At 50.8% G+C, this 12743-nt stretch overlaps 2 protein-coding genes across 5 annotated transcripts in view; both read left to right on the top strand.

Annotated features, from left to right (window-relative positions):
- Positions 1 to 123: 123 nt before the first annotated feature.
- Positions 124 to 5100, top strand: LOC138371057 (proteoglycan 4-like). Its single transcript, XM_069335709.1, has 2 exons — positions 124 to 190; positions 3947 to 5100. The coding sequence occupies exons 1-2, from the start codon at positions 124 to 126 to the stop codon at positions 5098 to 5100; spliced, it is 1221 nt and encodes a 406-aa protein (XP_069191810.1).
- The window catches only part of LOC123762034 (B-cell lymphoma 6 protein homolog), a 64323-nt gene continuing 53128 nt past the window's right edge, over positions 1549 to 12743 (top strand). Inside the window, exon 1 of one of the 4 annotated variants that reach the window (XM_069335797.1) lies at positions 1549 to 1651. The gene's annotated coding sequence lies outside the window, so the exon portion shown is untranslated. Of the gene's footprint in view, positions 1652 to 7530; positions 8156 to 12743 lie in introns of those variants that run through there. The other 3 variants (XM_069335798.1, XM_045748221.2, XM_045748222.2) reach the window with 3 other exon arrangements.

Below are 12743 nucleotides of genomic sequence, written 5' to 3'. Positions count from 1 at the left end.
TTACGGGCTCACTATAGCCCGTGCTACATAAACACTTCGTTCTGAGCAGCTAAAACAACAACATGTGTATGTGTCACTATACTGATTAAGAGCGCGGGGATACATGCAAGGGACACGTGTATGATGACCTTGGTGGGCAAGTTTACAGCATCACTGCTCCGAGGGACAGTCTTTTTTGTGGCCTTCATTGGTAAGTAGCCTGGTCTGCCTGCCACAGCCACGGCCTTCTACTTTACAAGTCCGAGTTCACTTCCCCGATGCTCCAAGTAAAGGAAATAATTATCAACATTATATTTCATGTGTGTAAGACTGGATCGTTCCCAAGCATTAGTTTTTCAGAAGTAACTCTGAAATCCATCAAGGATTCGAACCAAATCCGTCAGGGTAGTATCCCAGTTACTGTTGTCTGTATTATATATATATATATATATATATATATATATATATATATATATATATATATATATATATATATATATATATATATATATATATATAATATATATATATATATATATATATATATATATATATATATAATAGTATCAGACCACGAAGGAAAAATTGAAACAGGAATTTCCTTAAGTACTTTCGTATTTATCCTTCTGAAAATGTATTATTAAAGTACTTACGGAAATTCCTGTTTCAGTTTTTCCTTCGTGGTTACTCTATCATCACTAAAACAAAAGAACAAATATTTAGCAAAATTAGCTAAAAAAAAGTTAAAAATTATTTAATACATATTGTCGGGGGACAGGTAGCCTATGAATGTATATACGTTAGGGTTATATTATATTGGGTTATATATTACTACTGACCCTCCCCCAGGATGCAACCCACAACAGTTGCCTAGCTAACTCCCGGGTATCAGTTACTGCTGGGTGAACAGACGCATTTGGTGACAGGAAAAGTGTCCAGTCGTTTCTGTCTCGCCCGGGATTCGAGCCCGGGATTCCAGATTGTGAGTCGCGAACGAACCCAACTGTACTACCAAGTATCCATTAGAAGACCAGGACAATGAAAACATAAATATACGAATTAGTACAAAATTATATAGAAAATAAAACATGAAAAGACCTAACAACATGTTTCGAGAAGACGGAAATTAGCGCTACTCGTCCTCGACTCAAGTCCATTACATCCAGCGGTCGACCCCACAGACGCATTCATAAATTTGTACATGTTGTTCCTTCAAAATGGGAATTTTCTCAAATATACATTAATATTATAATATAGTAGCATATTGTGCATATATAGGCATAGGTTAGGTTAGGTGTTTAGGTTTTGTTGGCGATTATTTGTATTTGTAGTACGTGGGTGAAGCATTTACAGCGTTGTGGTTCGAACAAAAGTCGTCAGCGAAGCACTTGTTCCGGAAGTGTTCGAACGAAATCAGTTGTGAGTCGCGTGTAAACCGTTTTTCATTCATAAACAGCTGGGGGTTGGCGGGTGCATGGAATCACTTTTGGGTCTTTGTTAGGAGGACGGGCTGACTCCCTACATGATGAGATCTGGTCCATGACAACTGGACGCCAGAAGAGTTAACTGGGTGTGGGAGACAGCGGCTCCCTCCTCCTCAGTGGTCTGTAACAGCAGAGGACGCAGCTGGGCCGAGCCACAGAGCTGCGGTGTAATGACACACAGCTGCCAGGTACAGTGTTGAGAGCCTAGTGAAGTATTGTCCTCCTCATGCACCAACCTTACCCTCCCAGCATTTTAAAAAGGTAAACAGCACCAGATCTGAGGTCAAAGGGTTCGCTTTCATACTTGCTTGATACCTGTATCATATCAGAAATATGAAAACATTTATGTATTAAGCATTTTGACTCTAGGGCGAAAATGTTTTTTTTTTCTTTTTTTAATTTTCCGTGTTTATTGTTTCGTTGCTTCCTGTTGTTATTTGTTTACAGTTGCCTGTGGCCAGGTCCGGCGGCCGCTGGCAACCGCAGTGTTGCCACCTGCGGGCTCTGTGTCTCGTATATATAAATAGCTGAGTTTAATATGTGGAGGTTAATTGTGTCCCCGGGAGCAGCCGGTGAGATGACATGCGTCTTGTGTACTTAGCTAGTTGTGCTTGCGGGGGTTGAGCTCTGGCTCTTTGGTCCCGCCTCTCAACTGTCAATCAACCGTTGTACAGATTCTTAAGCCTATTGGGCTCTATCATATCTACACTTGAAACTGTGTATGGAGTCAGCCTCCACCACATCACTGCCTAATACATTCTAGTTGTCTACTACTCTGACACTGAAAAAATTCTTTCTAACTCCTCTATGGCTCATTTGGGCACTCAATTTCCACGTATGTCCCCTAGTGCGTGTGCCCCTTGTGTTAAAAAGTCTGTCTTTATCTACCCTATCAATTCCTCTGAGAATCTTGTATGTGGTGATCATGTCCCCTCTAACTCTTCAGTTTCCCAGTGACGTGAGGTTTAATTCCCGTAGTCTCTCCTCGTAGCTCATACCTCTCAGTTCGGGTACTAGTTTGGTGCCAAACCTTTGAACCTTTTCTAGTCTTATCTTTTCAGTCCAGTCTTTTCCAGTCAAGTCTTATGCCATACTAGATATGGACTCCATGCTGGAGCTGCATACTCCAGGATTGGTCTGACATATGTGGTATACAAAGTTCTGAAAGATTCCTTACACACGTTTCTAAAGGCCGTTTTGTGAATGTGTGTGTGTGTGTGTGTGTGTGTGTGTGTGAGAGAGAGAGAGAAGAGAGCACCAACATTGTACAACAGTTCAGAGTAGTTAACAGGTGGAATGCATTAGGCAGTGATATGGTGGAGACTGACTCCATACACAGTTTCACATGTAGATGTGAAAGAGCCCAATGGGCTCAAGAATCTGTACAACGGTTGATTGACAGTTGAGACGGGACCACAGAGCGGAAGCTCAACCCCCGCAAGCACAACTAGGCGACTACAGCTCTGTGAGTACAGTGCCAGAGCAGTAAGGGCGGGTGAACAGGAGCGGGGAAAACACCAGTTTCCGCCTCCCCTTCCTTCCCTACCCCCACCTCCCCCACCCCCCATACCCCGGGCATTGTTGTCGTCATGCCCACCTGACTCTCACCCCCCTCCTCCCCTCTCCGCCCCCCTCTACCAACCCCCGCCCCTTCTACCAACAAATAACTAGGGTGAGGGGGGGGCAGGGGCAGGGTGCAGGGGGCAGGGGTAGGGGCAGGGGACAGGGTGCAGGGCAGACAACAGGAGCAGGTGGGACTGTCAGAACACCTGTCCCCCGGAAACTGTACCCAGCGTGGCGTGCGCGGATCCCTCCCGCACTCCCTCGCCTCCTCTCTCTCACTCCGTGTCTCCCTCCCTCACCCACTGTTTCCCTCCCTCTCTCCCTCCCTCTCTCTCCCCCTCCCTCGTGCCCTGTTATTGGTGTTACACTGCTGCTGCTGCTGCTGCTCGTGGTGGTGGTGGTGGTGTTGGCACGCCTGTTGCCACAATTACGGCCTCTGCTCCTGTCGCATATTACAGCTGCTGCTGCTGCTGGCACGGGCGCTGCTGCTGTTTTGACTCTAACGTTTTGCTGTTGCAGGCACTTGTGCTGCTGCTTTATCATCTGTTGTTGCTAGGTTTGGAGGTGTTGCTGCTACTTGCTCTGGTCTTGCTGTTGGCGCCCATGTGTTCTCTCAAGTTTGGTAACTAGTTTCCGTGTCTTATGTGTAAGTGGCGATCAAGGGAGGACCCGGGAAACACTAGGGCAGGTCACTCTTGCAGCAGGTCACTCCTGGGACAGGCCTTCTGGGGCAGGTCACTCCTGGGACAGGCCTCCTGCAGCAGGTCCCTCTTGGTGTCCGCCCTACAAGAAGGGGAGAGTGAAGGGCGCGGCTAGACTTTACCAGACGGTATGCTGGTAAAGCTGGCAAGTGTTGACGGACTTGTGTGTCGGTCAGCAATACATTCTCCATCATTCATTCAATGACGTCACGGTCTCAGCCCAAGAGACCGAGCAACATTCGCGCGGTCTCGGCCCCAGAGACCGAGCAACACCCGCGCGGTCTCGGCCCAAGAGACCGAGCAACACCCGCGCGGTCTCGGCCCCAGAGACCGAGCAACACCCGCGCGGTCTCAGCCCAAGAGACCGAGCAACACCCGCGCGGTCTCGGCCCCAGAGACCGAGCAACACCCGCGCGGTCTCGGCCCCAGAGACCGAGCAACACCCGCGCGGTCTCGGCCCAAGAGACCGAGCAACACCCGCGCGGTCTCAGCCCCAGAGACCGAGCAACACCCGAGCGGTCTCAGCCCAAGAGACCGAGCAATACCCGCGCGGTCTCGGCCCCAGAGACCGAGCAACACCCGCGCGGTCTCGGCCCAAGAGGCCGAGCAACACCCGCGCGGTCTCGGCCCCAGAGACCGAGCAACACCCGCGCGATCTCAGCCCCAGAGACCGAGCAACGCCCGCGCGGTCTCGGCCCCAGAGACCGAGCAACACCCGCGCGGTCTCGGCCCCAGAGACCGAGCAACACCCGCGCGGTCTCGGCCCAAGAGACCGAGCAGTAACACCCGCGCGGTCTCGGCCCCAGAGACCGAGCAGTAACACCCGCGCGGTCTCGGCCCAAGAGACCGAGCAACACCCGCGCGGTCTCGGCCCCAGAGACCGAGCAGTAACACCCGCGCGGTCTCGGCCCAAGAGACCGAGCAACACCCGCGCGGTCTCGGCCCCAGAGACCGAGCAACACCCGCACGGTCTCGGCCCAAGAGACCGAGCAACACCCGCGCGATCTCGGCCCAAGAGACCGAGCAACACTCGCGCGGTCTCGGCCCAAGAGACCGAGCAACACCCGCGCGATCTCGGCCCCAGAGACCGAGCAACACCCGCACGGTCTCGGCCCAAGAGACCGAGCAACACCCGCGCGATCTCGGCCCAAGAGACCGAGCAACACCCGCGCGGTCTCGGCCCCAGAGACCGAGCAACACCCGCGCGGTCTCGGCCCAAGAGACCGAGCAACACCCGCGCGGTCTCGGCCCCAGAGACCGAGCAACACCCGCACGGTCTCGGCCCAAGAGACCGAGCAACACCCGCGCGGTCTCGACCCCAGAGACCGAGCAACACCCGCGCGGCTCCGGTAAACGGAGGGCCACTTATCTAAATATTTATGGCTGAAAGTGATGAACACGGCTGAACAATTTACACTGGACAATTTTGTTGTTCCTTTGTGCACTAGAGACGACTTGTGAGTGGTGGTGGTGTTCCGTCTCCTACTACCACTACTACCACTACCACTACTACCACCACCACTACCACCAGTACCGCCCCACCATAAGAACAGGTAGTGCGGACGGAAGCACTGGCCGTGACGGGCAGGAGGAAGGTAGTGTGTTCTTGGGGGGGGGGGGGGTACTGCAGAGGAGGGGGGGAGAACAGCAGCCTGCCCCCTCCCCCCGCCCCCCCCCCCTGCAAGTGAGTCATCCAGGCGGCGCTGACGGTGGCACGCTGGACACTCATGGAAGGGTAGGTTAGGGAGGGTAGGTCAGGGAGGGTAGGTTAGGGAGGGTAGGTTAGGGAGGGTAGGTCAGGAAGGGTAGGCCAGGGAGGGAGAGGAAGGGTAGGCCAGGGAGGGTAGGTCAGGGAGGGTAGGTCAGGAAGGGTAGGCCAGGGAGGGAGAGGAAGGGTAGGCCAGGGAGGATGACCCCCCCCCCCCCAGCCATCAAGAGGGGAGGCGGAAGAACTAGGGAATGAGATGTGTAAGGGACATGTACGGGACGTGAGAGAGAGACGACCCAGGCCTCCTCCAGCGGAGATGGACTCTGGCTCTTCATGCCCGGCCTACCACCCTTCTTGTACCTCTTGTGTTATAATTCACACGTTTTATGATGTTCGTGTTCTCTGTCGAGTCTGGCCTTAAAGTTGTGGAAGGAGGCGGCTTCTACTGGTTGACCGCCCGTACAGGGTTCGAGTATTTCCTTACCTTCCTTCGACTGGTGTGTTTCCAGCTTCCACCTGTGTCCTCTTGTCCTACTCTCTCTTAATTTAAAGAGGCTGTCATTATAGATCTTGTCTATCTTCTATATTGTGAACATATCTCCTCTGCATCTTCTATCCGGTGTGGTGTTCTTGGGAGGACTAGTTCCCTCGACCCATCCTCCTAGCCTCTTAGCTCTGCTTCTAGACTTTTTATATTTAAGGTTGGTGCTTCAGAAAGTGCAGATTCCATCCCATGTGCACCTCCCCCACACCAGAGGTGCAGAATGGGTGGGAGGGGGTGGGACAGGGGGGGTGGCGAGGTGCAGAATGGGTGGGAGGGGGTGGGACAGAGGGGTGGCGAGGTGCAGAATGGGTGGGGATCGATTCCTGCACCGGAGGGGTGTGCCAAGGGGCAGGTTTAAATACCCCATCCCATATTCCCAGGGATCAAGTAGAGTGCGCGAGGCCCCCTTCCTCTTGTACTCTGGGGCTGGAGCTCTTGGTTAAGGCACTCGAGGATGATGTACAAGCAGCCCCTGAGTGCGTGTGCTCTACGGTGGTGCTGGCGGCCGCGGGGTAGCGTCACGGGCTGGCGTTGCTAATGAAGAGGGAGGTAGCGGAGATTGTGCAATTGTTTGCTCAAAATGAGCAAATATAAAAAAAATAATGTAAATGTTGGTGCTGTGTTTTTATCGGGTAGCGGCAGCGTAGCGTCGGGCCCCGAGGTGGTAGCGGGGGTAGCGGAGTCCAAGTAGCGGAGGTCGCTAAACTACCTGTCGGCGAGGCAAGACTATGACGGTAACTTGTGTGGCAACATGATGGTTACCGGCGGTGTTTATGTCGACTGGTGGTCGAGGCACTCAAGGGTAGTGGTCAAGCGAGGCACTGAGGGGAGAGGCAGTCAAGGGTAGTGGTCAAGCGAGGCACTGAGGGGAGAGGCACTCAAGGGTAGTGGTCAAGCGAGGCACTGAGGGGAGAGGCAGTCAAGGGCAGTGGTCAAGCGAGGCACTGAGGGGAGAGGCACTCAAGGGTAGTGGTCAAGCGAGGCACTGAGGGGAGAGGCAGTCAAGGGCAGTGGTCAGGCGAGGTACTGAGGGGAGAGGCACTCAAGAGTAGTGGTCAAACGAGACTGAGGGGTTAAGCGAATGAAGACAATTAACTGTAGTAGTAGAGAGAGCGCGAGTGAGAGAAGTAGTGAGGAAGAGAAAGTGTGAGGGAGTGAAGGAAGGAGAGAGAGAGAGAGAGCGTGAGGGAGAGTGAGGGCGCAAGGGAGCGATGGAGGGGTAGTAAGAGTGAGGTAGACAGGTCATGAGGGAGAGCGAGGGCGTGAGGGAGAGACTCCCTCATAACTGCTGCCGACTACCTGGGAAAATTCATCTGCCGTCAACTTTACCGCGCTTTCGGACCAACCGCGCTCCAAAGGAGAACCTATACTACATCAATAAATATATACACACACTAAAAATCCTTTATCGCTTTAAGCACCAACAGAAAGATATTTACGATAGATTTCAATTATAAAATTGCCATTAAAATCGTGGAATTAATTTAGAGAGCGTAAAGTTATGGTGAGTGTGGAGGATGAGTTGAGCGAGGCGGTGGTTGGCAGTGTATGCTTGAGTGGTGGTTCATTCACCCAGAGTGTGTAGGCAGGCCAGGGGGAGCCGCAGGCAGCCTCACATATAGTGCTCCTCCATGAGGCTGTCAGTGCACGCTACAAGCTGTCAGTGTGAGTGAAGGCGGGACAAGTGTGAGTGAGAGAGGGGAGGGTGAGAGCGAGCGAGAGAGCAGAGAGGAGGCCCGCAGTGTGGAGACCGGCGGGGCACAGTGTGGTGGTGGGCAGCTCCTGGCTACCACTAACATCCCGTATCGATTTTTGTTGGGGTGGGCAGCCATTTTAGTGCGAGCGGTGCTTGGGGCAGTCAGTGTGTTGTGAGGGAGGCGGGCAGCTGGCCCTACGAGTGTGGTGGAGCCCTCAGGCACCAGCCCTGCCCCTCAGCCTGCTGCTGGAACACCTGTCTACACCCACCACGTGCACCCTGCACACACGCCCTCCTCACCCTTGCCTCCTCTGGGGGACCTCCTGCTGCTACTTCTGCAGCAGCAACACTCCCCAGGGCGTCTACATCTACTGGTGAGGGGCCGCGACACCTACACTCACCACTGAGGCCAGCTACACCACCCGCCGCCCAGGCGCCCACACCCACGGCTACACCCGCCGCCCACGCAGTCAGGCAAAGGTAAAACATAGAATGGTTGAGTTAGTGTGGGTGGATGACGCAGCATGACACGCTCAGTGGTGTGGCTCTGTCAAGACACGCTGGGCAGTGTGGCTCTGTCATGACACATCCAGGAGTGTGGCTCTGTCATGACACTCTGGGCAGTGTGGCTCTGTCATGACACATCCAGGAGTGTGGCTCTGTCATGACACACTGGGCAGTGTGGCTCTGTCATGACACGCTGGGCAGTGTGGCTCTGTCATGACACATCCAGGAGTGTGGCTCTGTCATGACACGCTGGGCAGTGGCTCTGTCATGACACACCCAGGAGTGTGGCTCTGTCATGGCACACCCAAGAGTGTGGCTCTGTCATGACACGCCCAGGAGTGTGGCTCTGTCATAACACGCTGGACAGTGGCTCTGTCATAACACCCTCGACAGTGGCTCTGTCATGACGCACACAGGAGTGTGGCTCTGTCATGACACACACAGGAGTGTGGCTCTGTCATGACACACAGGAGTGTGGCTCTGTCATGACACACACAGGAGTGTGGCTCTGTCATGACACACCCTCGACAGTGGCCGTCATAACACGCTCGACAGTGTGGCTGTCATGACACACCCAGGAGTGTGGCTCTGTCATAACACGCTGGACAGTGGCTCTGTCATGGCAGGAGTGTGGGAGTATCAGAGTGATGCGTGCCCTCTACCCTACCCAGAGGCTAGTGGCACCCGGGGCACCTCCCTCCGCCCTGGCCACAACACAGATAACACCCCGCTCCGGGAGGCTGCTGTGAGATACGCGCCCCCCAGCCACACTCACACTCCCAACACACTCTCACCACGCCATACACTCACACTCGCCTCGCGCTTACACTCGCCAGGTACTTACTCATCACGCCAAACATTCACTACGCTATACACTCGCCACATATTCTTAACGAGCTACACATTAGCTACACACTCACACTCATCACACGCTACACATATTCACCACATATTCCCATCACATCACACACATTACACATACACCCCACTCTACATATTCTCTCACTAAACACCATACCACATATGCTTTTCACACTACATATTCTCTCATTTTACACACGCACACACACACACACACACACACACACACACACAGGGGGCGCCGGTGGCTGTGTGGATAGCACGCTGGGCACGTAATCCCGTGGCCCGTGTTCGATTCCCGGCGCCGGCGAGAAACAAAAATTGACAAAGTTTCTTTCATCCTGATGCTCCTGTTACCTAGCAGTAAATAGGTACCTGGGAGTTAGCCAGCTTTTACGGGCTGCTTCCTGGAGGGTGTGTGTGTTTGTGTGTGAAAAAAATAGTAGTTAGTAACAGTTGATTAATTGACAGTTGAGAGGCGGGCCGAAAGAGCAGAGCTCAACCCCCGCAAACACAACTAGGTGAATACACGCACAGCTCACACATGCAGCTCCAGCATGGAGTCCATATCAAGCATACGACTAAACTGGAAAAGGTTTAAAGGTTTGCCACCAGAATAGTATCCGAACTGAGAGGTATGAACTACGAGGAGAGACTATGGGAATTAAACCTCACGTCGCTGGAAGACAGAAAGGTTTGGGGAGAAATGATCACCACATATAAGATTCTCAAAGGAATTGATAGGGTAGATAAAGACAGGCCATTTAACACAAGGGGCACACGCACTAGGGGACACAGGTGAAAATTGAGTGCCCAAATGAGCCACAGAGATATTAGAAAGAACTTTTTTAGTGTCAGAGTGGTTGACAAATGGAATGCATTAGGAAGTGATGTGATGGAGGCTGACTCCATATACACAGTTTAAAGTGTAGATATGATAGAGCCCAATAGGCTCAGGAACCTGTACATCAGTTGATTGACGGTTGAGAGGCGGGACCAAAAAGCCAGAGCTCAATCACCACAAGCACAACTAGGTGAGTACACACACACACACACACACACACACAAACGGGTGGTACGTGAACAAGGAGCCACGAGTCTAAACTTAGTACCCACATGAACCACAGGGACGATATAAAGAACTTTTTCATTGTAGGTGTAGTTAACAAATGGAATGCATTAGCACGTCCCTCTCAATGTTTGGTTAATCTAAAGCCAATGGGAAAAGCAACCACAGGTGGCAATGGGAGCAAGAGCTAAAATTCTAATACTAGGGGATTTTAACCACAGGGAAATAGACTGGATAAATATTGACCTCCCCCCCTTCCCAGAGGGGTGATGAGATACGGAGAGCAAAAATGGTAGATATGGCAGACACACACTGAAACTGGTGTTGTCCCAAAATGAGGCAGGTGTTGAAAAGAGTGGGACAGAATGAGACAGGTGTTGAAAAGAGTGGGACAGAATGAGACAGGTGTTGAAAAGAGTATGTGATGCCTCAAGCTAGCGACCATTGCATTATCATGCTTGACTACATAGTGAAAAAGAAGTTGGTTAGATAAAGAACGCTGTTAAAGAAGATGAGAGATTACAGAGGCAGGAACTATAATAAAGTGATGGACTTTCTTCATGGGAGGGAGAGAGAACAATGGAAGGGAAGACAGCAAATGAGAAGATGGAATTAATTGCTCAGAAATGTACAAATACAATGGAGAAGTTCATACCCATGAAAAATGAGGTGGATTAGGAAAATAAACTCCTGGCTTAATAGTCAATGCAGGGAGACTACAAAGAAGACCAAGAAAGCCTGGAAAAAGTGTTGAGAACTAGGCATGGAGGACAGTACAGAGGCACTGAAGAAAAACTGACATGAATACACCTGAATCAGGAGAGAAGCAGAGTGCCAATTTGAAAATGACACTGCGACAGAAAATATGGTCCAACCAAAGCAGTTCTATAGCCGCATAAGAAGAAACTAACAGTGAGACACCATGTAATCAGGTTAAGGAGACTGGAAATACAGGAAATTATGTGAAAATGAAAAGGAGGAATGTGAGGAACTTAACAAAAGATTACGGGATGTTTTTACAATATAAGCAGAGTGAGACTAAGACTTCAAGATAAAAGGTTGGAAGAAACAATGGTTGACATTGTGGTCACTTTAGAAGAAATACCCGGAATAAGTAGATATGACAAAATCATTTGTGTCATACTTAATCCTAACATGGTGCTGAAGGAGGATGCAGAAGTACTTTGTCACGTGTTGTCTAAAATATTCAATAAAACACTCAAAGCAAGATATCTTCCAGAATTTTGGAAAAGGCAAATGTAGTTCCAATATTAAAAAAAAAGATAGACAGGCGGCACTAAATTACACACCAGTGTTACTGACAAGTATTACATGTAAAGTACTGGAGAAAGTAACCAGCTGAGAATGGTAGAGCAGTTGAAGAGGACCAACTTAGTAACAAAAGAGGAGCATGGATTTAGAAAGGGCAAATCATGCTTGATAAATTTGAGAGTTCTAAGATGGAAAAAGATGGCTGGGTAGACTGTATTTTCCTAGATTGTCAGAAAGCAGTGGACACTGTTCCTCATGAAAGGCTGGTGTACAAGACGGAGAAGCAGGCTGTGATAACTGTTAAAACACTGTACTGGGTAAGGGAGCACCTGAAGGACAGAAAAAAAAGAGTCGGTGTCGAACAGGAGGAATGTAGTAAGTGGGGTCCTACAAGGCTTGGTCTTGGGACAGATACTTTTACTAATTTACGTGAATGACATACCCAAGGGAGTGAGTTCGTACATGTTAGTGTTTGCAGGTGACACAAGGATAAGGAATGTAAAAATAGAATGACTGTAGGAAGTTGCAGAAGAACTTTGACGAACCGGTCGGAGTCGGTCGGCCGAGCGGACAGCACGCTGGACTTGTGATCCTGTGGTCCTGGGTACGATCCCAGGCGCCGGCGAGAAACAATGGGCAGAGTTTCTTTCACCCTATGCCCCTGTTACCTAGCAGTAAAATAGGTACCTGGGTGTTAGTCAGCTGTCACGGGCTGCTTCCTGGGGGTGGAGGCCTGGTCGAGGACCGGGCCGCGGGGACACTAAAAAAAAAGCCCCGAAATCATCTCAAGATAACCTCAAGATAACCCCGGGCGTGAGTAAATCATTGCGTGTGGTAATTCAATCCTAACAAATGTAAGGTAATGAAGATGGGGGAAGGAAGAAAGAAAACCAGAAGATATCTATGCCATAAGAGGGGAAGGCAACTACAGGAATCGGAAATAGAGATTTGTGAGTGGATACAGTTCCAACATTAACACCGGAAGCTCACCTAAACAGGGTAGCATCTGCTGCATATAGGACGCTGGTGAACGTTAGAACATCTTGTTGTTTAAGATTAGCTCCTTGGAACAAAAAGTTCCAAGTAGCACGGGCTATGGTGAGCCCGTAGTGGACTTTTTTCTTATTAGAACATCATTTAGAAACCTAAATCAGGACTCCTACACGGCAATCTGCACAGCATTTGTTAGACTAATGCTGGCATGTCCAGCAGCATGGAGTTCACACCTTGTAAAACACACAGGGGTCCCGGTAGTAGTCGGGTTCGTCCTCGACTCATAATCGGGAACTGCGGGTTCGAATCCCGGGCTGGACAGAAATGATTGGGTGCGTTTCCTATCACCTACTGCAATTGTTCACC

Source organism: Procambarus clarkii, chromosome 34, assembly GCF_040958095.1.
Source record: "Procambarus clarkii isolate CNS0578487 chromosome 34, FALCON_Pclarkii_2.0, whole genome shotgun sequence".
In the NCBI taxonomy this organism is placed as follows: Eukaryota; Metazoa; Arthropoda; class Malacostraca; order Decapoda; family Cambaridae; genus Procambarus; species Procambarus clarkii.
The sequence above is the reverse complement of the archived record's forward strand: the minus strand, read 5'-3'. Positions and strand labels throughout refer to the sequence as shown.